This window comes from Carcharodon carcharias, chromosome 11 (genome assembly GCF_017639515.1).
Source record: "Carcharodon carcharias isolate sCarCar2 chromosome 11, sCarCar2.pri, whole genome shotgun sequence".
Lineage (NCBI taxonomy): Eukaryota > Metazoa > Chordata > Chondrichthyes > Lamniformes > Lamnidae > Carcharodon > Carcharodon carcharias.
In genome coordinates this window covers 148,729,805-148,754,285 of record NC_054477.1, presented here as the reverse complement: position 1 = coordinate 148,754,285, position 24,481 = coordinate 148,729,805, and the positions used below count along the sequence as shown (strand labels likewise).

The window sequence follows — 24,481 nt, the reverse complement described above, 5'->3', positions numbered from 1 at the left end:
CACGATGGTGTGGAAAATGCAAAATGTTTCACTGGCACAGGAATTGTTGGTCTCGATTTGAAATCTCATACCTTTGTCTGGAAGAGAGTAGAATAGTTTACTTTGCACTTGGAGCTCCACTTGGCTCATATGGGGCATAAATGCTAGTTGGAATGGTTAGGCCAAATGCCAGTTTCAATTCAGTTTATCCTATATAATTCAATGTTAATTACTATACCTGTGCGATTGATACTAGCACTGAGTGCTAGAATTCTGTTTCTCTCATATGGTTATCTCTCTCAAAAAAAGAACTTGCATTTACACAGTGCTTTTCATTACTTCATAATTCCTAAAAGCTTTTCACAGACAATGAAAGACTTTTTGCAGAGCAGGAAAGACAGCAGCTAGCATGTGTGCATCATTTATTTCTCTGCTGTTTGCATTCACAAGCTAGCAATGAGATAAATGATCACCTGATGTATTTTGGTGGTGATTGATCAGGGATAAACATTACCTGGGACATATCAGTAGATTTCTCCTGCTTTGTGAATAGTGCATGGGTTCTTTTATATGGTAAAAAGGGCCTCAGTTTAACATCTTTCACATCTGAAAGATGATACAATTTTTAAAAAGTATTCTTTTATGGGTTGCGGGCAAGGCCCAGCATTTTTTGCCAATCCCTAATTGCCTTTGTGAAGGTTGTGGTGAGTCACCTTTTGACAACTGATTCACTTCTGTGGCCAATTCAGAGGGCAGTTAAGAGTCAACCATAGAGTCATAGAGAGTCACAGAGTCATAGAGTTATACAGCACAGAAACAGGCCTTTCAGCCCATCATGTCCATGCTGGCCATCAAGCACCTATCTATTCTAATCCTAAATTCTAGCACTTGGCCCATAGCCCTGTTTGCTATAGCGTTTCAAGTGCTCATCTAAATAGTTCTCAAATGTTGTGAGGATTGCTATGGGTCTGGAACCACATATAGGGCTGGCCGCTTTCTTTCTGTATAGTGGCATTGGTGAAGCAGGTGGGCTTTTAACACAATTATTTTTACTAAAACCAGCTTTGTATTCCACAATCATTTAATTAATTTTAAATTCCTCAGCTACCATAGTGAGACTTGAGCTTTTCCAAATCATCAATCCAAGCCTCTTACTAGTCCAAAAACAAAACCACTATGCTATCATTTCCCCTTTCAAAAAATAAACATGGAAAGTGTAAATCTACTGCAATTAGAAGCATACAGGTGATAATGGCCTTTAGCGTCAAAGCAGGAAAGTGTTGCATAATAAAGCATTTCTGTCAAAGCCCTGTTAATTTGTAGTTTCAATTAACCAATGTTCCTCTGTAATTAATGCAACCAAATGCAATTTACCTTGATCCAAGTTAAGAACAAACCCAACAGAATTTAATAACAGGGTAATAATAACAGAATAAAAAAATTAACAAATTGATTAGATTTAATGAAAAATTTGCATTGGCTATTAGAATAGGGGAATAAAGGTGTACCATTGGTGTCATTCTGGTGTGCATATAACCCCACCCAAAACTTGCACAACCGGTTTAGATAATTTGCAAACACCCACACACACACACAAACAAACTAACTAACTCCTTGTTTTAAGTTTTCATTTTAAAGAGACAGTTTTTCATCACCCAGATAATTTTACTGCATGGTTTCACATCGATTGGATATGTAAGCACAATCTCTGAATTTGTTGTCACTGACTGGAAGGGGTTTCAGATGAAACCAGTCCTGAATACAAAGCAGGATATGTGATCAGAGCAATGAGTCCTAAACATGTGTTTAAGTGTCAGCCTATTAACTAATGGCCCTTTTCTACTGTCCGTCAGGGTTTGAGAGAATAGTTTTCAAGTGGAGAGTTGTGGCTCCTCAGCACAGTGTCACTTGTTCTCTTTTTAGAGTTTTTGTGTACCTCTGCTCCTTGTGTTGGGTCAGTTGAAAGAGACTTATGTTTTCTATGCTTCTGATTCTACTGATTAATGGGAAGCTCCTTGGAGCCATTGAAAGAGCAATTCTTCTTTATCTTATGGAGGTTAAAGCTCGGCTAGGAAATTTAAAATTATTTTTCGTGAGAAACACAAGCATTGTTCTACACCTTGCCCTAGTTTTAGAGTTGACAAAACAAAGCTACTTTTAATCTAGCGGTAGGGGGCAAACTGTACCTTTAATTGTTCATGTTCAACAGTCTAATGGAATCGCAGAGGTACATTTTAAGTATCAGTTCTCTTCTGCTTGTGAAGAATCTAAGCTCACAGGCATTCTATTCATGATATGCTGGGCCACTTAACAATTAAATACTAAAAGTATCATCCAATGTTTGTGGTGGAGAAACAATAACTCATTATGATGAAAAAATAATGCAGACCTGTGTTTATACCAGTGACTTACCCCTAAATTTCTTCATTTGGATGCTGACCATTTATACACAGTGAAATAGATTGTTGGGCCTATTTTTGCTGGAGCGGGTCATCTTGTGACATATGCCGTTAGACATTTTCCTGCTCAGCTCAACAACAGCAACAACAAATTATTACATTTATATAGCACCTTTAATGTAATAAAGTGTCCCAAGGCATTTCACAGGAGTATTATAAAACAAAGAATGACATTGAATCGCATTAGAAGAGATCAGGTCATATGACCTGAAGCTTTTTGGTCAAAGAGGCAGGTTTTAAGGAGTGTCTTAAAGCAGGAAAGCGAGGTAGAGAGGCTGTGGGGTGACGGGAGGGAATTCTAGAGCATTGGGCCTCGGCAACTGAAGGCACGGTTACCAATAATGGAGCAGTTTGATTGGAAATGCACAAGATGCCAGAATTAGAGGAGCACAGATATCTCAGAGGGTTATGTGGTTGGAGGAGATGATAATAGGAAGGGGCAAGGCCACGGAGGAATTTGAACATTTGAACAATTAAGCTCGAACGTTATTTGCAGCGTAATTTACTGGAAGTGTGAGCTGATAATGATACAGTGATGGCAAGGGAGCATCTGGAACCTTAGTGCACAAGGAGACTGACAGTCTATTCTCTTAGCTAATGTGACTGAAGGATTGAGAAAGAAATAGGAATGATGGACATGGAAATAGGGGTGAATTAGTGTCTAATGAGGTTTACGAAGAGAAATAAGGTGAATGAAAGAAGGATTGGACTAAGTAAGAGAGAAAAAAAATGAGAAGGAAAAGTCAGAAAAAATGTAAACAATTCAAATATTGAGTTTTTTTTAAATTTGCAGGAGTGAGAGTCAAGTTTAAATTGTTCCCTTTCTGGATCAGAGAGATTGATTGGCATTATGTTGCTCAAGGGGTACCCATGCTGTTAATGATGAGCCCTAACCTTGTGTGACATGTTTAATGGGCAAGTTCTAAGGGCGAGACAACATTTGTGTGAAACAAATGGCAGAGTGGCATAAATTGACCAGAAAGTTTGAGAGATTTGCAACTTAAGGGGTATCTCTTTTTCCCCTAAACTTGCTGACAGCTTTATGCATTAAGAATGGCGTATGTCTTGAACACAATGTTACCTTCTGCAGGAAGATTTGACCCATCCTAGAGTATCATCATCATCGTCATCATGTGTGCTCTGCCCGAAGGTCCTTGGCTCATAGCGGTCTTTCCATGTCTCTCTATCCTGTACCAGTTTTTTCATTTGCCAATAACTTCAGTTTTCAAGCCATCCAGCACTGATATTGTCTTCCTCTTTTTGCTTGAAATCTTCCTTCCATAATGTTCCTTACTAGTCCGTTTCTTCATAAAATGTGCCCACCCAGTCTCCCCGCTTTTTGCTAATTACGCTTAGCCAATTTCTTTGTTCATTCACTCTCCTCTGCATCTCATCATTTGCTACAGTTTTCTGTCCAGCTGATCCTTTCCATTCTCCTCCAAATCCACATTTCAAAGCTATTTAGCAAGTTTATCTCCTCCTTCCGTTAGGCCCAAGTCTCACGCCCACACAAACCAACAGTCCAAATCAAGCTCTTTAAAAACTCACTTCTTGTTGTTTATTCAGCTTTCTGGTTAGCAACTGTCTCTTACAAATACAGCCTTTCCCATTGTTCCTATTTCTTTGTTGCATCTTCCATCTGCAGATATGCTTCTTAAATACTTTAATTCTTGAACCTGTTCTTGTTCTTTTCCATCTCTGAACGTATGCTATGAATATTTCTTGGAAATTTGTAATTGAAAAAGACATTTGACAGGTGTGTTATTTATCACTGGTCCTCTTCAACTTCAATGCAGAAGTGCATGTAGGAAGTGCATGAAGACACAGAACTTGGCATTAAGATTGGGTGGGAGAGGGATGATAACATCAGTTACATTTGCAGATGACAAAGCACTTGCAGCAAGCACAAAAGAAGGATTGCAAGAACTAATAGACAGACAAGTAACAACAGGCATGAACTTTGGAATGAAGGTGAACATTGGCAAAACCAAAGTGATGTATCCCTCAAAGTCAACAAGGAATATTCATATATTCATGGAGGAAAAGAGCTAGAGCAGGCATAATTGCTAGAATAATTCTGTTTACATCCAAATCAAAGTCTTATAAGCAGGCAGAGGATGACACCAGGCTGAGCATTTGATTGCCTGCCAATTTCCTCCGAGCAGTGGAATGCCATTGTGGAAAAGTGCATGTGTAAATGATACAACTTGTAACCTTCACCTAGTAACTCCTTCCTTAACCAGTTGCGCGGGAATGGAATCTGAACCTCTGCACTAACTGGTTTAAATACTCCCAGCTAATGATGTGGCTCAAATGTTTTCACTTTGTTTCATGAGCTTACCAGAAGAAAAAGCTTCTGGCAACAGAAAAATTGGCCGTGGAATTCATCTTAGACAGTTGTGCAAAATGAGCGGCAATGCCTCAGCAGCACTTTTGACGCTGGAATTTCGTGTCCACTGACTGGACATGAAGAAGAAAGAAAGGCAGATTATAAAACAGGCTGCCCATGCACGACAATAAAAGCAAAATACTGCAGATGCTGGAAATCTGAAATAAAAATAGAAAATGCTGGAAATATCCAGCAGGCCAGGCAGTATCTGTGGAGAGAGAAACATGGTTAATGTTTCAAACTGAGTATCACTCTTCTTCAGAACCTATTCAATTTGAAATGATAACTCCTTTTCTCTCTCCACAGGTGCTGCTGTATTTCCAGAACTTTCCATTTTTTCACACTATAGTTCATTTTGCATTAACAGCAAAGATAAGCTTCACCTGCATAATAAATAATCCAGCTTTCCTAATCCATACAAATGATAAAGCTTCCATTATTTAAGGTCAACAGCATCTGAACAATTCAATGACAAAAGTCAGGTTTCCTTTAACGGCACATAGTCTTTTCACAATGAAGTGTGAAATTAATCTTCAGTGGCACTGTGAAATACGTCATATCATAGCCCATTTTTTCCATTGATAGAAATTGCATGTATTTAAATTGTAAAAACACAAAAAACACAATACTTAATTTACATCAGCTGGTAAAAACCACCCCTGCTCTTTTATTTGAGTTCTTTAACTTAAATGTTTTTCAATAGCTCTGTTTACGTCTGAACAGTGATTGAGCGAGCGCTGACAACAGCTTGCATGGGCTGCAACATAAAACAATCATGTACTATAATGAGGAGCTCATCATATGTTCATGATATATTCTTTAACTCAGCTACCCACCCCAACAGAATTCCTCATTGCTGTTTGATGACCGTTTGCATTACACATCTCAATACTGAAACAGATCAGGTTCTTTAAAAAAATTAAGAATTGGGGCGCGGGGATTGCTGGCAAGGCTTATTTTTGTCCATCTCTAGTTGTCCTGGAATAGGTGATAGTGGGCTTCCACATAAACCCTTACTGTCTGTCCGTGTTGTTAGGTAGAGAGTTACAGGAGTTTGATGTATGTCCAATGGTGACATATGTCCAAGTCAGGAGAGTGTGTGACTTGTAGAACTTGGAGTTGATGGTGTTCTCATGCACCTGCTGCCCTTGTCTTTCAATGTGGTGGTGGTTGCTGTTTTGGATGTACTGCTGAGAAGCGTTGGCAAATTGCTGCGGTATATCCTGAGACTACTATACACTGCAGCCAGCGTATGCTAATGCTGGAGAGAATGGCTATTAAAGCCAGTGTATGGGTGCCAATCAAATGGACTGCTTTGTTCTGGATGTTATTGAGTTTTTTGAGTATTGTTGGAGCTGCACACATCCACGAAAATGGGTGTATTCTATTATATTCCCGACCTGTGTTCCGTGGATGGCGAGGATTTGTAAAGTCAGGGGGCGAGTTACTCACAGTGAAGTAGTGAGTCTCTGATCTGCTACAATATCCCAAACATTTATATGGGTTTCCAGTTCAGTTTCTGGTTAATGGTGACCCCTATGGTGATGATGGCTCCAAAACCACAAGCCTTCATAAGGCCCAGAGTTAACGATGACGACTCCCACCAGACTGTATACCACTGTGGTCCTACCTTTAGTGAGCCCGTCCTGCTTGTGTGACAAAATATAACCAAGGATGGTGATAGAGGAGTCGGAGACATAGGTAGGGATTTTCTGGCCTTGTCATGGGTGGGACCCTCTGCAGGCGAGGCGGTGCCCCAGCCAGAAATCCATTGACTTGCGGCGGGTCTGGAAGATCGCGGAGGGCAGGTGTGGAATATCCCGCCCTTTGACTGATCCCGATGTCAGGTTATTGCTTGAGTAGCTTTTGAGGGAGATCTCTCAACTCTGGAGCCAGACGCAGATGTTAGTGAGGAGAATTTTGCGAGGTCATCTAGGCTGAGTGTGCTGTTATTGTGTCCTGATTCAATACCTAGGTAGTAGCCAAGTGTCCAGGTTTTATTCTTCTTTTTTCTGGTGGTTTGATATGACTGAGTGGCTCACTAGGCCACTTCAGAGGGCACTTAACAGTCAACCATGTTGGTATGGGGTTGCAGCCTCATAAAGGCCAGGTTGATTAAGGATGGGCGGTTTCCTATCCTAAAGGACATTAGTGAAACATTTTGGTTTTCAGTGTGAACCATCCAGTTTGTAAAACAAATGAATCACTCCCCATGTAGTTGATACATCCTCCTGCCCTCGAGCCTGTTCCACTAAGACGAGCACCATTTGTAAAGCATAGAACAAAAAAAGATACAATTGTTTTCAGTTGTTAATTTGGAAATGTCAACCTTAAATTTTGTGTTGCAGATGACAGCTTGTTATGTGAAGTGTTGTTACAAATGTGCAATGCTTCTACTGACCATCAGTTCATTAATATTCAACTGCTTTGCCCAAAAGCACAGTCATATTTTTAGCACCTTAGATCTGTTACTAGAAATTATCATTATTAATAGTGTTCAGAATATAGTAGAATAAATTACTGTAGCTATTATTCTTTTGTCCATTTCAGCATTAAAATGCTACTCTGACTCACATTAGTCTTATAACAAGAAGGATGTCTTAATAGGGAGTTGAGGGAAAGAAAGACTTGCATTTATAAAGCACCTTCTGCAACTTCAGGATTAGCTTTACAGCTAATAAAGTACTTTTGAAGGACAGACACTGTTGTAACGTAGAAATGTAGCAGCCAAATTGCACGTAGCAAGCTCCCACAAAAAGCAACGTGATAATGATGGTACTCTATTTATAGTGATGTTGATCGAGAGTTAAATATTGGCCAGGGCACTAGGAACAACTCCCCTGTGCTTCTGCAGAATAGTGTCATGGGATTTTTAAAATATCCTCCCGAGAGCCTCAGTTTAACCTCTCGTTTGAAAGATAGCACCTCTGACAGTTCAGCACTGTCCAGAACTGGAGCACTGCCTAGATTTTTGTGCTCAATTCTTTGGAGTGGGACTTAAGCCCACAGCCTCCTGATTCAGAAGTGATAATTCTCCCAATTGAACCATGGCTGAGAATACAGCTACAAGCAATTCCTTTTAACATATTTTAGGTGAAAATAGGTTGCCACTCTAGTAGCTCCAGTTTCAGCAGTGAGGGCTGTGATGTTAAAAAGGTAATGCTAACAACTCCAGTGATGTGGATCTCTATATGGGAGGGGGTTTATTTTGTTTTTACTTGTGGTGCTGGCTGTAACTTTAAAATGACCCCTTATCATTACTGGATGTTTCTGATGGCTATGCTTTCAGGCCTGTATTGATTTTTTCCTGACATTGGGAGGTTTCCTACTCTGACATTGTGGAGTATACCTGGACAGGATGTTACATTTACAAATGCAACTGCTGAACGGTTGCCCACATACAATATAGCAGATCCCGAACACTGGCGCCCTGAATCCAGCAGTGCCGTGCAAAAGGGACAATCTAGCATGCCCAGAGCCAAAACAAATAGAATGTGTCCATCATTCCGATAAACCAAGTGGAGTATCCTCTATAATGTCTTTGTCTTTAGTTCTGATATCAATAGTCAGAGCTGGATTTTACCCTCCCTCACTGACTTCAAGGCATGGGGGTGGGGGGAGGCAGGGCTTGTTAAATCCAGTGGACGGCCTGCTCGCCGCCTACTCACTCGCCCCTTCCTCCGCCACAATTGTACCAGCAGCAGGGGTGGCTTTGGGTGGCTGCCCGCCAGTGGGCCAACTGAGGGATTTAACTGCAGGCGGGGTGGGCCTTGGTACCTGACTTGGTACTAAGCTGGCAGGTTTCCCCTGTGACAGCCGGTGGTGGCCATGGGGTGTGGGGGGGTATGGGGTCTCTCCTTAATGGGAACTCTGCACCCATTCCAGGCCCCCCTCCACCAAGGTGTTACCCCTCCCCAGGTTGCTGTCCCACTATGGCCTGTCAAAGCCCCCCCCGCCCCACCAACACTGCCCCCCCTGGCTCACTCATCAGGGCCTGCTAGCTGGACACTTGGTGAAACCCTCAAACACTGACCCACATCCCGATCCAACATTGCACCCCTCTGTCCCAAAGTGTTGGAGAGTTCCCGGTATCTGATTGATTGGCAGATATCTGAGGCAGGACTTCCTGATCCAGAAGGGTGGGGGAAGTCCTGCCTCAAGTCTTCTAATGGCCAGTTGGCCGTTAAATGATTGCGGGGCAGCTTGTGTTCTGTCAGGGAGCTCCCCACTGACTTTTTTAGCTGGGGGGGGCAGGCAATCCAGCGCCTCATATTATTCAGCCCTAAGTTTCTTTAACCTTCTAGCTTGGATATTGGCAGAAAACACTTAATTTCTTCACTGAGGGAGGTAGCACCACATGTTGCTCTCACAGGACATCCTCTAGACCTGATCCTGCTTAATTGAGTTTGAAAGTGCAGCACGTAGCTCATCAGAAGGCTACATGCCACAACCTCAGGACTGAAGCTGCATTATTGGCCCATGAGCAAAAGAATAAGGAAACTCGCCAAGGCTCCTTCAACAGCACCTTCCAAACACATTACCTCTTCCGCCTAGAAGGACATGGGCAGCAGACGAATGGGAACACCACCACCTGGAAGTTCCCTTCCAAGCCACACACCACCCTGATTTGGAAATGTATCGCTGTTCCTTCACTGTCGCTGGCTTGCAATCCTGGAACTCCCTCCCTAACAGAAAGAAAGGCCAAAATATCTGTGAGATTAGGAAAAGAAACAATCATTATAATTTTGAAGTGATGTGGTCTCCAGGGAAAAAAAATAATATTCAAACTTTTATTTTGTTTGGAGTGGCAAAAGTTTGACAATTCATGTCTCAGTTTGGTTCTCTACTGGTATGCGCAAGAGATGTGTTTCGTTGAGACTTACCTCCATGCATTGTGCACTTGGACACATAAACTGAAGAGGTTTGCTGAATGCTTTTCACTTGATGCTTGTACTTTAATTACAGAAAAATCAGTTAAAAATCAGGTGCACATTTGTGTGAATATCTGAGATACGGAGTTAGAGATATTTATCCAATGCTTGAAACATTACCTATTTTGAAACTGATCTGTAAACTCTTAGAGTTTTGCAGAAATGTGCTTTTGTTTGTGCTCAGAATAGTTTGTCTGCATGCAAAAGACTGAACAGTTTTTTTGTGACATAGCAAAAGTGACTATATGGATAACATTGGTGTATTGCATTCTAAAGGTATACCAGACAATATTGGAAATGGAGGGTAAAATTGAACACCAATCTCCTGACATTCTTCCTGCAATGTGTAATTTGATATACAGGGATAATTGCTAATATATAGCTACACTTCAGATAAAGGACAGGTAACTTTGCCAGGGTTCACACAACATGGAACATTGCCCAAAGTTCAGACAACACATAATGCTAACACTTCCTATAACTCAAACAATGCACATGCCAACACTCCCTGGACAAAGCACAGTGCTGACGCTCACACAATTCAGACAATGCACAGCACGAACAGCCTCAACAGTTTGGACAATACACAAAACAAATGTTTTAATTTTGAAAGTAATAACAGAGTAGAGGCACTAACATAGCTACAACACTGGCATCTACCCAGCAATGTGGAAAATTGCCCAACGTATGTCCTGTACACAAAAAGTAGGATAAATCCAACCCGGCCGATTACAGTCCCGTTAGTCATCACTATAGGAGTTCCTCAGCATAGTGTCCTAGACCCAATCATCTTCAGCTGCTTCATCAATGACCTTCCTTCCATCATAAGATCAGAAGTGGGGATGTTCGCTGATGATCGCACAATGTTCAGCACCATTCACGACTCATCAGATACTGAAGCAGTCCATGTCCAAATGCAGCAAGACTTGGACAATATCTAGGCTGAGGCTGACAAGTGGCAAGTAATATTTGTGCCACACAAGTGTCAGACAATGACCATCTCCAGCAAGAGAGGATCTAACCATTGCCCCTTGACATTCAATGGCATTACCATCACTGAATTCTCCACTATCAACATCCTGGGGGTTACCATTGACCAGAAACCGAACTGGACTAGCCATATAGAGACTGTGGCTGGAAGAGCAGGTCGGAGGCTAGGAATCCTACAACAAGTAACTCACCTCTTGGCTCCCCAAACTCTGTCCATCATCTGTAAGGCACAAGTCAGGAGTGTGATGGTATACTCTCCGCTTGCCTGGATGAGTGCAGCTCCAACAACACTAAAGAAGTTTGCCACCATCCGGGACAAAGCAGCTTGCTTGATTGGCACCCCATCCACAAACATTCACTTCCTCCACCACTGATGCACAGTGGCAGCAGTGTGTACCATCTACAAGATGCCTTGCAGGAACTCACCAACCCTCTTTAGACAGCACCTTCCAAACCCACAACCATTACCATCTAGAAGGGCAAGGGCAGCAGACACATGGGGACACCACCACCTGGAAGTTCCCCTCCAAGCCACTCAGCACACTGACTTGGAAATATATCGCTGTTCCTTCACTGTCACTGGGTCAAAATCCTGGAACTCCTTCCCTAACAGCACTGTGGGTGTACCTACACCTCATGGACTTCAGCAGTTCACCACCACCTTCTCAAGGGCAATTAGGGCTGGGCAGTAAATCCTGGCCTAGCCAGTGACACTCATATCCCATGAATGAATTTAAAAAAAACACAGCTAGCCATTAGAAGCAAGAACCACTCTGTGCTAGCTTGATTCCCAACCTTATTTGGCTTTGGCTCAAAAAACTATTGCCCGTTTTTCCAAAAGCCTTGTGTACTGTCTGCAGTAGCTTTTAAAAGAAATCGTGGTGGTGACAGAAAAAAGTTGATTAGGCATTCACAAAGGTGCAGGAGAGATATATAACTAGAACTACTCTCGATGCTGAAGTGTTGCAGTTCCTGCTGTAAGAGGTTTACCAAAACAGGCTGTGGCAGAAGACTACTTTCCAGTCAAAGTATAGATGCAAACTGTACTGAGTAAGGTTACTGAATGAAGCAGTGCAATTGGTCCGATCTCAACTGAGGAAAATGTTTCCATTTAAATGTAACTGTACTCAATTTTGATCACACTTCTAGTATGGTATGTGTGCTCTGCCTGAAGACAGCTCCTTGGTTCATTGCCTACTGAAGCTTCATCCTGAGCTGTTTTTCCTTTGCAGTTCTTGTCACTGGTGATTTGCCGTTGTTTTCAATAGAGGCAGGGTGAGGAGGCATGTCCCAAGTCCACCTCAGCCAGAACAGGAATCAAATCCCTGCCGTTGGCATTATTCTGAACCACATGTTAGCCATCTAGCTAATTGGGGTAACCAGCCGTCACACTTCTTGTGGGGCCCAACAAACATGAAACCCTAACTGGGAACTCTTCACCCGCTGGCAGGAACCATTTGGAACAATGTACCATTAGCCTTTTGCTTACATGATCTCTTTAAGCTTGCACATACTAAACAATAGCGAGTATATGAATCCAATTACTGCATAATCAATTTGTTTGGTCAGGGCTTAGGTGGGGCAAAGTAAGCTGCAGTGAGCTACAATCAGATAGTCAGGTAGGTGAAAATTGAGACCTATAAATCAATTTAGCTGATAAACCTAAGCATGTTAATGCAATTAAGTTAACACTGTTTGTACATCTGCTTAGAATATACAGTTGTATTATTCAGGAACACTGAAGAAAAGTTGTTTGTTGTCAAAGTTTATACATTAAATATTGTAATCTACTAAAAAATTCAAGGTGTAGAGAAATAGATACCTTAGGGTATAAAATTAAGAAAAACAATTCCTTTACAATATGTTGTTTGTGGATGTGTTTTTTTTCTACAACCAATATATTTACAATAATTCGTGGCAAAGAGTTAGTTTACTCTTGAACTTGATTGTCTGCTTTTACAGATTCATTATCTGTTGACATTCACGATTTTTTATCTGAAATGAGACTCCCACATCATTTTCATTCCAATTGCCAAATTCTCCCCATTGTGTCTAATCTTTCCTTTTCCCTTCAACTCTTAACAGGCTATAAGCCCCAATTTATGCAACACCTGAATCATATAGTTAGATTTCTAGACTCTAAAAGCGTCAAGAGGTATGGGGAGAGAACGGGAGTAGGGTCTTGAGTTAGAGGATCAGCCATGATCATATTGAATGGTGGAGCAGGCTCGATGGGTCAAATGACCTACTCCTGCTCCTACTTTCTGTGTTTCTATGATCCCATATTTAGGAATGTAATCTCTCAAATTCGCAGATGGATTATCTGGTGGGCAAGTCTTCTCTCGCAAAGATAACATCCAATCTCTATGGCTGTTGCAACCTTTTAGGCTTTTCTTTCATTGTCAATGCTACATTTTCCATTTGATTTGTACTAACATTGTTCCTCTAAAGTGTATCCTGTGATTCATAAATTGAACAGATAGTGGACTATGAATTTTGGCTAAACTTTGCCTTATTTGCTTGTAGGTGAACCTGTCGAAGAGTTTATCTTCATTGAAGAAGTGATAGCGAGTTCAAACCTTTGAAAATGTCAATATTTCGCAAACTAGCAGACTCTTTCTCAGATGCAAAAACCACTCGAGCAGGTTTGTAAATTTGATATTTCTTGCTAGGATTTATGCACGTATACACGATAGGGCAGAATGTTATGGCCCCATCGTGGCGGGCTCAGGGCCTGAAATTCGGCAAGCATTCAAAAGTCCATTGACTTTGGCAAGACCGGGAGGAGTCGTAACATTCCATCCATTTTTGGATCCACTTGTAAATATGTAAAACAGAAATTATTTTCCCTATTGCTCGCCAATGAATGTCAGTAGGGATGTCATTGAATGATTAAGTAATGTAACAAAGCATCTAAAAGGTGATAGAACACAAGGACCACCACTTAATGGATAGTGTGAGCATTGATGCACCTGATAGTCTCTTGTCATCCTTCTCTTTAGCTATTCTTATGTATACCCTGAGTTACGTCAAGAGTAGAACAAGCAAATATTGCCCCTATAATAGTGAGGCAAAATCTAAGGATAAATGAAAAATAAAATCGTCTTTTTGTTGGTCTACATTTTTTGAAAGCTTTTGCCCACTGATGCATTATAACAAAGTAATATACAAAGAATTGCAAAGTGATCAAAGACGTTCCAATGATTACGTTTCCTGTTTTATAGAATCACCGTTCAAAAATTATGGGCTGGATTTTCAGTAGTAGATAGTGGGAGTCGGGAAAGTTCCTGGCTTGGACCGCCCGCTTCGGGGGCAAGTGCCTGCAGGGATGTGATTTTCATCGGGCGGGGGGGGTGAGGGGAGGAGGGGGGTTAGTGGGGGTGAAGGTGGTGGTGGGTGTGGGCTACTGTCACATCAGCCGACCCCGGGGAAAGAGTTTGCAGGCAACCACAGGGGCTGTTGGGTTCCAAGATGGCTGTTTTAAAGCCCAGCCTCGATGTGCTGGGACTTGCTCACATTTAAAATAAAAATTGAAAGGCCCTTCAGCCGTCATCCCTCACACCCCCTCACACTCCCCTATGCCCCATTCATGCCACCTCAGGCCCCACGCACCCCCTATGGTCCCTCATGCCAAGCCAAGCTCTCCAAACAATTGCTAAGGCCCCTCTTGCACCACCATGCCAAGCTATGGCACTTCTATGTCAATTCATCCACTATACACTGTAGAGAAGAAATGAATCCTATCGTTACAGAGGAATGGTGAAGAAACCTTTTAAAGACAGTCATTCATTGATCACTTTCCACTATCTTAAAAAAAAATTCCTTTTTATTACAGCCTAATACAGCCAAGAATACATAAGAGCTCAGACATCCATTAGCCTGGGGCGCAAGGGGCCCTAGGGTTTGTTTGGATTGGCATAGCTTGACTTGTGGGGCATGAGAGGACATTGGGGTTGTTTAGGAAGCTTTGTTTGCCATGAGGGTGGGGGCTTATAGGGTTTGTTTGGGAGGCTGCACGTGGTGCATGAGGAGGACCCCTTGAATTTACCTTTCCAGAGGTTCCCTCATGCAGACTATGGTTTACGATACCTCCTGAGTTGCCATGAACCATGCACCTTTGAAAAGCTGGCCCTGTTCCATGAAGATTGAGGAGAGCCAGGCCTATCGCCTAATGGAGCCAGCCATGTTGGGAGTGCAGTGTGTGGGCTATTGACCTGAACCAGCCTGCACACTTAGAAGGCACTTCTGAAAATCAAGAATCACTGGGAATGGGGTTGGCTGTTATTTTTAAAAGGCTTCCAAGTCATCCCTGTCATGTGTGTTATAATGATATAAAAGCACCAATCACTCATAAGGGATTGTGCAAACACACTGTGGGTATATTTACAAAAAACAGGCACACGCGAACTTATATACATGGATATAACGCTTGAGGACATCAGCAGGAGGGTTCTACTCCAGGCCAAAGTGAAACTGAGGGTGGATCACATGACATGCTTTCCTTAAAGTGATAGCATGCTGCTATTCCTTAAAGACACATTACAACATCCCTCTTTCTTTTTAAAGATACTTTCCCTCTTTCTAAAAATGTATAAATATTTACAATACATGTTCATGTTTGGTTACAATTACATGAGTTTATAGGACTCATGAATCTATAAAACATAGAGGTAATCTATTGGTAGGTCCAGATCTTGTAATGGTAACCTTGTCTGGAGGTTTCTTTGATTGCTCACGGTGATCTGTGGGATTGTCATTCTTAAATGTTGTTCCTGGTTGCATTTTGGATCTTGTCCTAGATGCAATAGGGCCGCACGGTGGTTGAGTAGCTGGAATGGATCTGATTTGTCCTTGGTTATGTCTCCCCGTTGCGCCTTTGTGTGATGACTTCATAGGGTCTTGGTTCCGAAGAAATCCTTGCCACTTCAGTTGGTAGCCATGTAACTTCTGTGGGATACTGGATGCAAATTTGTTATCCCAACTGTAAACTTGGTAATTCTGTACCCACATTTTTATATGGCATGTTGGTCATCCTCTTTTGCAGTTTTAACAGTTGTTTTCTAGTTTCTGAGAGAGTAGAATGGGTAAGAGAAGGTAAATTGGTACATGCTTGTATGTCAAACATAAGCCCTGCCGGTGATGGAATAGCTGCACTTAAAGGTCACTCTCAGATGTAACATTGCAATGTGTAGACCCGGATTGGTGTGTCTACATTTGAGAATTAGGGATTTCACCATGTGAATTATTCATTTGGTCTTCATGCCATAGGAAAGGCACATCCTTAATAATTCCCATAGTGAGGACAATTTTTGGGCAAAATTGGTAATGTATGGATACAGGAAATTAAAGAGACCTGGACGTCTTCGAAGATCATCCTTATCTTGAGGAGTTGGCATGGCTTTAATATCCTATATTTTGCCTGTATCGGGACATATGCCAGCAGTGGAATAAACAGAACCAAAGTGATTGAGATGCTGCACATTAATGGCACATTTCAGCCCGTTGAATACCACTCCTTCACTCTGAGCCACTTGCATTAATAAGTGCAGATCATGGTCATGTCGTTGCTTTGTTCTTCCCACAACGGCAATGTCATTGGCGATACAGATGCATCCTGGCACAATGCATCTAATACAGTCCATTTGAGTTGAAAGAAATCTTGGCTAACAGCCTGAAAAGAAGTAATTGAAAATAGTATTGTCCAAACAGGGTACGAAATGTGATAAGTTCTTGGGACTTCTCCGCGAGATATACTGACCAGTAGCTATAATTCTCATTAAGTTTTGAGAACAATTTTGCCCCTGCAAATCTTGGATTTAACTCTTCTAATGTGGGTATTTTGTAAGGACAATGTTTTAAAGCTGCGTTTAAACATCATGGATTGAGGCATAGTCTCAATGATCTGTCCTTCTTTATGACACACATAATTGAGCTACACTGGTCTGTGCAATCTTACACTGTTCTAGTGATTCTGTCTTTCCCCATTTTGTGAAGTTTGATCTTCAATTTGTTTTGTAAGTGGATGCCACAGTTACACAGTGAATCAATGGACAGACTTGCATTCTCCTGCAAGTGTAATGTTGCAGCTTCCTTGTAACTGCCAATTTTGTCAAAACTATTCTGGATATTTTGATGTTCGGTTGTGAATTGAGATGATAGGAGTAGTTTCTGAGTTTGATTTGCCATATGAGGTCTGACTAATTCGGTGGATTGTCATTATTGTGAGGCCTTGGCATGCTGATAGACTTGCACTTGCCAACTTTTAGCCTCCATGATGTAGAATATCTGTGGCACCAAGGAGGATTAATTATACTTGCATTCCAGGGCTATGGAACCTTCACATGGAATTAGTAAACTGTTGTAAGTCAAAAATTTCACAGCAGCTGTTTTCACCACAGCCCTCCATGTCTGTGAATATATGTTTTTAGAATTCACACGGATAATGTGTTGGCACTTGCCCCTGCGTCAATCTTGGACAATAAAGAATAGTTACCAACTTTCTTAGGCCGGGTATTTTTAAGCCAGGATTTCCCTGTCGGCGAGTGGGGGGGTGGGGGGGCAGGGCCCACTCACCGACGCCTAAAATGAGGTGGGATGATGCTGGGTGGAATTCCCGATGTCACTCCGCTCCATTTAAATTTTCAGGTAGGTGGGGGCTCAGCAAAATCAGTTGTCCAACAGCCGACTTGTCAATGGCCAGTTGAGGCCATTGACAGAGTTATTAAAGTAATTAATGGACCTGCCCGTCCAACCTTAAGGTTGACGAGCAGGCCAGGAGCCTTGGCGGGCATTAGAAAAAGAATGAAACCTCATCTATGGGCGGGATGAGGTTTCACGTAGGTTTTAAAAGATGCAGTTAAACAGTATTTAAAAGTGATGGACATGTCCCAACTCATGTGACAGTGTCACATGAGGGGACAAGTCAGTGAATTTTCTTTTTCTATTTTTCACGATTTTTACTGTAGAGCCGATCTCCCTGAGGCAGCACTTAGCCTCAGGGAGACGAGTGTGCTCTTTTGTGCACATGTGTGAAACAGCACACCCTCAGCTCAGGAAATCCCACCACACCCCCCCACCCCCCGCCAGCACGGGCAGCGCATAACGCTTCTGTGCAGATGTCACACTGGGCAGGCCTTAATTGGCCAACCCACATAAAATGGCAAAGCGTCCCCAACTGGGCACGCCTCCACACACCCGCTCTTAAACTTCTACCCCACTACCCCCTGACGAGGGGGGGGGGGGGTGGAATTCTGCCCTTAATCTTGGTGTGATAGTATCTATGTTTTCTACAAAATTGATTGTGTGAAACATGTGTTCACTGCTCTTCAGCTTGTCATGCACGTCATCGTCATTTCCTGGTTTGTCAATCACCTCACGTATATGTTTCTGACAGGATATCGGATGGTCATCCTTACTGCTTGAAGACACCCATTGTATACGGTCTGTGTGGATCACCGCGCGGTTCTTTGTAGCTGCATCAACCTTTGTTCTGGTGCGCTGCTACCTCCAATGCCCCTTTCGGCCACATGCTTTGCAGTTCTGATGGAAAGCTAGGAATTTCCCTGCTGCATGCAGAAGGCCACACCTTCCACGTGCCTTGCTAGGTGTGCGTCTTTTATTAAGTACATCAACAATTGAGGCTGTACCTAGGACATGTAAGCTCTGCCGACCTGTGAGGACCGCTTCATACTTGTGCCCCTCCTCGAGTAGCTCTTCGATGCTGCCCTTTTTGGGCTTGTCAAGCAGATCTTGCTGGGATGCTTCCATGGGAGTGGATGCGATCACCAACTCAACAATTCTGTCTGCTAGTTCTGCATCTGAAAAATCACAGCATGTACCCTTTTCTCTGCATCTGCTAATGAAATGGCCTATGGATTCTGTAGGCTATTGTGGAAATGAGATGAACTCTAGTCGATGAATATAGAAGTTTAACCTGATTCTGAACTGGTCTTCCAAAGTAGTCCATATCTTTTGGGGATCCTTCAGCTCTTCTGCTGTTAATCCTGATGTGTTCAGTCTGTGCATAACGAATTGTGCAAACACAGTGTGGGTTCATTTATTAAGAACAGGCACATGTGTACATATATAATGGATATAAAGCTTGAAGGCATTAGCAGCAGGGCTGTGTGTCTGTGTTCTACTGCAGGCTGAAGTGAAACTGAAGCTGGATCACATGGCACACTTCCCTTAAAGTGATAGCATGTTGCTATAGCTTAAAGGCATTTTACAACAATCCTGACTCATTGAAAACCCAGCCCTATTTATTTTAGCACCTGGGACTTCCACTGTTAGGATAAAGTGATCAAGACTCACAAGGTGTATCTGATGTTTGTATTAGCAACAGTAGCAGAAAGATGGATTATTATTGGATAAGCTGAAATGTCACCTTCCAGAATCACTGGCAGGAATGTTTATTTTAATTTCTGAGCAATTCATTTTCAAAAGTATGGAAGAAGTGATTCTCATAGATCACCACCTTTTTGAGTAGGTTTTAATTCCTGCTCTCTCAAGATTTGACCAAATGGCATCCATGTTCAAAGTGAAAACACCTCAAGGGTTGGACCTCTTTAATTACTCTTTTGATCAGAAATTGTATTTGTATTAATTATAAGCAATTGAAAAAGATCAATTGACTTACTTTAGACAGGTGTGCAACATGGTAGGTGAATCTGACACTTGTACTCTATAGCTAAAAGCTAAACATGTAATTTGGAGCACAAGTACTTTGGGTAGATTTTATGAATCAGTGCTCCTGGGATACCAAGACGACATCTTGGGAAATCGGGTAGGTAGGGCAATGTGGCCTACAAAATTTACCCCCCATTTAAACTCTGTTCTGATTATAATTTATTTCGCTCTTCCAATAGGCTTGTTGACTGGGCCTTTCAGGGCAGGCCTTGTGATTGAATTTTTAGGATTGTCTCATCACTTCACGCCACAACCTGATATGTTCAGTCAACAGTAAATCATGCTGGTGTTTCATATGAGTTTTGATATTGTGCTGCTTTTTGAGTTTTTCCACTCGGGTCATTTCAGCATTCCTCGGGATAACTTATCTCATTTGTTTTGTCCTTTTAAGCATGCAAATTCTAAATTAAAAAATTTCCTGATTACGAACTGGAAAATATAATTCCATCAAATACAACAGCGTTTTTTCTGGAAATCATGAGGGGAGGGCTTTCGTTGTAATGCCGAAATTGCCAACAGTAGCCAGTTACATAGCTGCTTGCTCTCCGTTGAATATGCCATCCTCGTTTGGCTGTTTATATCTCATCGCAACTAGGTGAAAAGCAACGTGCTTGCCTCATTAAAAGCACACAGTTCAACTGAACCAGTGCAGCACACTTGGAGAGTCATGGCAGAAAAAAAAACAACTCATAAAAGCTACAAAAAAAAATGAGAACCCTGGAAGTGGGGCCATTTATTCCAGAAGGCGCTGTTGATGACATGTCTGCCATTGCCCTCTTATGACAGAACTGCTCAAACAGAAGTATTAGTTTGAGAGGCCAAGTATATATTATCATTCACCCTGGCTCCTTTGCAAACAGTGGATGTCTGCTGGCATCCCCATGCAGGCCAAAGGAAGATAACATAATTTATTCTAAGTCCTCCAGGAAAAGAAATGGACATGCTCTTGGCTACTAGGAAGAGGCAATCCTGAAAGCCTTATATCTCGATGTAAGAGCTGGGGTTCCCTGGGCCATTGGGGAAGGTAAAGGTATGTGTAGCTGCCTTCTCACAAGCACCGTCTGCCGGACAAGTGCCCAGAGGGGAAAATCTATCCGAGTGACTCAAGTGAAACAGTAGAAACTAAATCGTACAGAGTCCTTATCTAGTAGAGCTAAAGAGGCTATTGGAATGTGGACTGCTAAACAAAGATTTATAAGTTATGGTTTGGCTGTACAGAGCTCTGGTTAGACCCCATTTGGAGTAGTGCTTTCAGTTCTGGGTACCGCACCTCAGCAAGGGTATATTATCTTTGGAGGGGGTGCAGTGCAGATTTGCCAGAATGTTACTGGTGCTAAATGGGTTAAAATTATGATGACAGATTACATAGACTACTCTCTTGAAAATACAAGATTAAGGGGTGATCCAGTTCAAATGGCTAAAAATACTAAAGTATTTGATATTAAAGGATTTATGGAGAGAATTATTTCCATTGGTGGGAGAGCTCTGAACAAGGGGGCATAAACCTTAAAATAGTAGCTACAACCATTCAAGGGTGATGTCAGAAAGCCCTTCTTCATACAAAGAGTAGTGACTGCTCTAGAATCGGGAGCTCTCTCCTCCAAAAAGCTGTTGAGGCTAGGCCAATTGAAAATTTCAAAAATGAGATTGACAGATCTCTGCTAGGCGAGCGTATTAAAGGTTACAGAACTAAAGCAGATAGATGGAGTTTAGATCCTGGTTTATTTGTATCTTACTGAATGTCAAAGCAGGCTGCTCCTGTTTGAATGTTCCTATTAGAATGGAGGGATTGCAAAATGCAGAATAGGAAAAGAATAGAAATAAAAGTGGTTGGTGTAAAAGAGGATCTAAATGGGATGAACCTGATAGTTTAATGGCTTTTTCTTTTACCTACCTTGTTACTTTCTGATGATAGACCTTTGCTTTCATCTGTTTTGTCTCTTTAACCATAACTATTGACAGAGTGTAAAACTTCAATTTCAGATGAAGACAGGGATCAGGTCATTCGGGAAGCAAAGAAGAGGACTCGCTTATTAAATGATGGCGACTGGATTAAAAGTAAACCAGAGGAATCTCAGTAAGTGTTGAACCACATTCTTGAAACTATGGTTAAAAAGTAAAAGTAAAATGCTTCAACATGTGCCACTTTCAATTCATTATTCTGCTTGAAATGAGCTTTAATAAGTTATACTGATTGATTAAATTAATAGGAAATTATGTATTTTTAAGAACAAAAAAATAAGAAAGCTGTGTATGCCTTTTTGTTTTAGACATAAACTTTTTTTGGGGAAAGGGATTCCTCAGGATGTCTCCTTAGTCCCTGCACAAGCTCTGGCCAAGAGGACTGGAGGTTGAAAGGAAGGGGGCAGCAGCTCACAAGTCAGTTCGCTAGCATCTATCAATGCTACTGATGAACCAGTCGTTGGCAGGCACCTGTCAGCACATGTCACGGTGACTCTCAGTCCAGTTTTGTAGCACTCCTCCTAATGAGTGGTCTGGCCTTTAATCCGATATCACCCCACAGCAGCAAACCTGTGTTTGGCGTCTCAACTCATTTTCATATACTTTACAGGAAGAGATTTACAAGGGCAGGTTGAGGGTTGAGAAAGAAGCTGAAGAATTTTTACAGAAGGAAAAAACAGTTTGGATCCGTACTCTTATTTCCTAGTTTTACTGGTCTTCCATTTTAAGATATACAAGACCAATTCAGACCAGTATCCCTATTTCTGAGTTTTTACTGTTTTTTCCTTGTGGGTTGGGTGCAAGAAGAATTAGCAGACTCAAAGAGACAGGGTTATAGGAAGCATTTGAAAGCAGGGAGGTGGATAGCAAAGGTAAAACTGGTTGGGGAATTTCAGAACACATGGCTGATAGTTCCATGAATAATGGTGGAGCTCAGGTGGTGAGATCAAGCTGTAATCCAGAGCTAGAAGTCCTGATGATGTAGGGCTGGAAAGTATTTCGCCAGTATAATGGAGATTAGGTAACAGAGATGTTTGAAGGCAAGGACAGGTGAAGGCACACACAGCCAGCAGTTGTGGAGCTAAGGGAATGGGAGATGCATAAGAAGCAAGTGTTGGAGGGTATAGTAAATAAATTGATCAGTGTGGCTGCCAATCACATTTAGAGGGTAAGAATTCAGCTCAATAAATTATCTTGTTCTCCCTTGGGCTACGAAGTTGATGATTTGGTTAATTAATACAAGATCAGACATGTGGCAACCAAATTATTTTCAACCTGTGCATAAACGGACTTCAGCAACAGGCCAATGTTTGTGCAGCAGTTTTTACTATACTGAAGATACTCACTCATCTAGGATTTATGGACATTTGGTGTCATTATCTACATATACCACTGAATATTGCTCTTCTAAAATAGTTGTATTTTCAAATCGCTCCACCTGGGCTTCTGATCTTCCTCCATCAACTCAGTCCCTCAGGCCCCCATCATATCTCCCATTTTGTTTCTTTACCATGTCAATGACCTCCTAAAATCATCATCCTATTCACCTTTTTGCTGAAGATTCCACTCTACATTTTTTTAATTCCATTCTGATTTCCCGCACTCAGTATTTACAATGTCCATTTCTCCCTCAGGGCAATATCGCTGGATGTTGATTTCTGCTACATCCTAGTATGGGGCAGTGAAAATTTTGTTTTCCTTAGTCCTTGACTGTACAATCCTTTCATGTCTCTCACAAGTCTAATCAACCAATTTTTTTAAACCTGTGTCAGTTCCTTCATTATAATGATTGACATATTCACAATCACCTCTGACCTCCAATGGAACTTCCACTTATCCATTGCTAAAGCTTTAAAAACAATCTCTGCCATTTGATGACTGACCACCCTGTAGCAAACATCATCCCCTCACCCACCCCCCACCCCCAAAAACTATGCTTCAAAATTAAGGGGCAACTTTTATTCTGAGGTGTTTATACATGCATATTCAATAAAAACTATGTTCTTTGTTAACAGACATATGGCAGCTGATGTTAACTATGGCAAATCTGCATTAAACCAAGTTAAACCTGACGAAAGCCTGAACAGGTAGAAATGTTCTGCTGCTCGAAATTTTGCATCAGAAATTTCACACAGAAAATTGCTGCTTATTTTCTGTGAATGACTTAATGGTTCTACACTTGTACCTGCTTCATGTGTGTGAATCCTCATAACTCTCCAGGTTTTTGTGAACTGCTTTTGTATGTTTTATTTTGTTATCCTTTGTCTTTTTCTCTCAATCTCAATTTTGTCCTTTATGAAAGCTAACCAGAAACAGCTTCATGTAACCCCTGGCTTGACTGATGTAAGCATTAGACTAGGTTGCTGCACATTTGCTTCTACGTGTACCTAACACCTGGTAGAAAATGCTTTAAAAAACTGACCTTGGTGCATGTTTAAAGGAGCTGTATGTTATTGGAGCATGAACTTGGCACTATGAGGGCAAGTTATGAAATATTGAAATATTGTTGGCTCTGCAAATATCATAAATGCAGGGGAGCTAGGGCACTTAGGGATGGGCAATAAATGCTGGCCCAACCAGCGAAGCCTGCACCCATTGAATGAATAAAAAAAAATTATTACATCTCAATCATCATTTAACAGTATCACTCTAACAGTGTTTGTGTCCTACATCTTTAGCAAAGCTAAAGAATTTCTCAAAAGTGTAATGTAGCACTGCTTATTCCATTGACAAAAGTCTGACCACCTCAAAGATAGAGGGTTATTTTTGCCTTGCATCATCATTGCTTTGAATGCTTCTCGTTTAAAACCTGCTTTTGAATAATTAATTTATTATTAATTGATGAATTATTTTAAAACTCATCATTGGTGAAAAGACCTGAGAGTCATCAGCACTTTTATCAATAAAAGTATCTCTGGCCCACGGAGAAGCTGAGCTCCACGTATCCACGTGAGTGTGCAAGCGTGGAGTTCTGACTTACCCACTCCTTAAAGGGAAGGTGAGAGGACAGACTATGAAATGTAGAAACTTTTATTTAAAGTTACTGTTTGCTTTTCTTCTCCTTGCTGTCAAACGCAGGTCTT

General features: G+C 41.6%; 1 protein-coding gene across 11 annotated transcripts in view; it reads left to right on the top strand.

The window, feature by feature from the left end:
• The window catches only part of scel (sciellin), a 109,267-nt gene that overhangs the window by 18,312 nt on the left and 66,474 nt on the right, over positions 1–24,481 (top strand). For 7 of the 11 annotated variants that reach the window (XM_041199940.1, XM_041199941.1, XM_041199943.1 and 4 more), the window contains exons 2-4: positions 13,275–13,393; positions 21,420–21,513; positions 23,414–23,485. In XM_041199940.1, the coding sequence (XP_041055874.1) occupies positions 13,336–13,393; positions 21,420–21,513; positions 23,414–23,485 (224 nt within the window). In that variant the 5' untranslated portion in view covers positions 13,275–13,335. The remainder of the gene's footprint in view (positions 1–13,274; positions 13,394–21,419; positions 21,514–23,413; positions 23,486–24,481) is intronic. The other 4 variants (XM_041199945.1, XM_041199947.1, XM_041199948.1 and 1 more) reach the window with 1 other exon arrangement.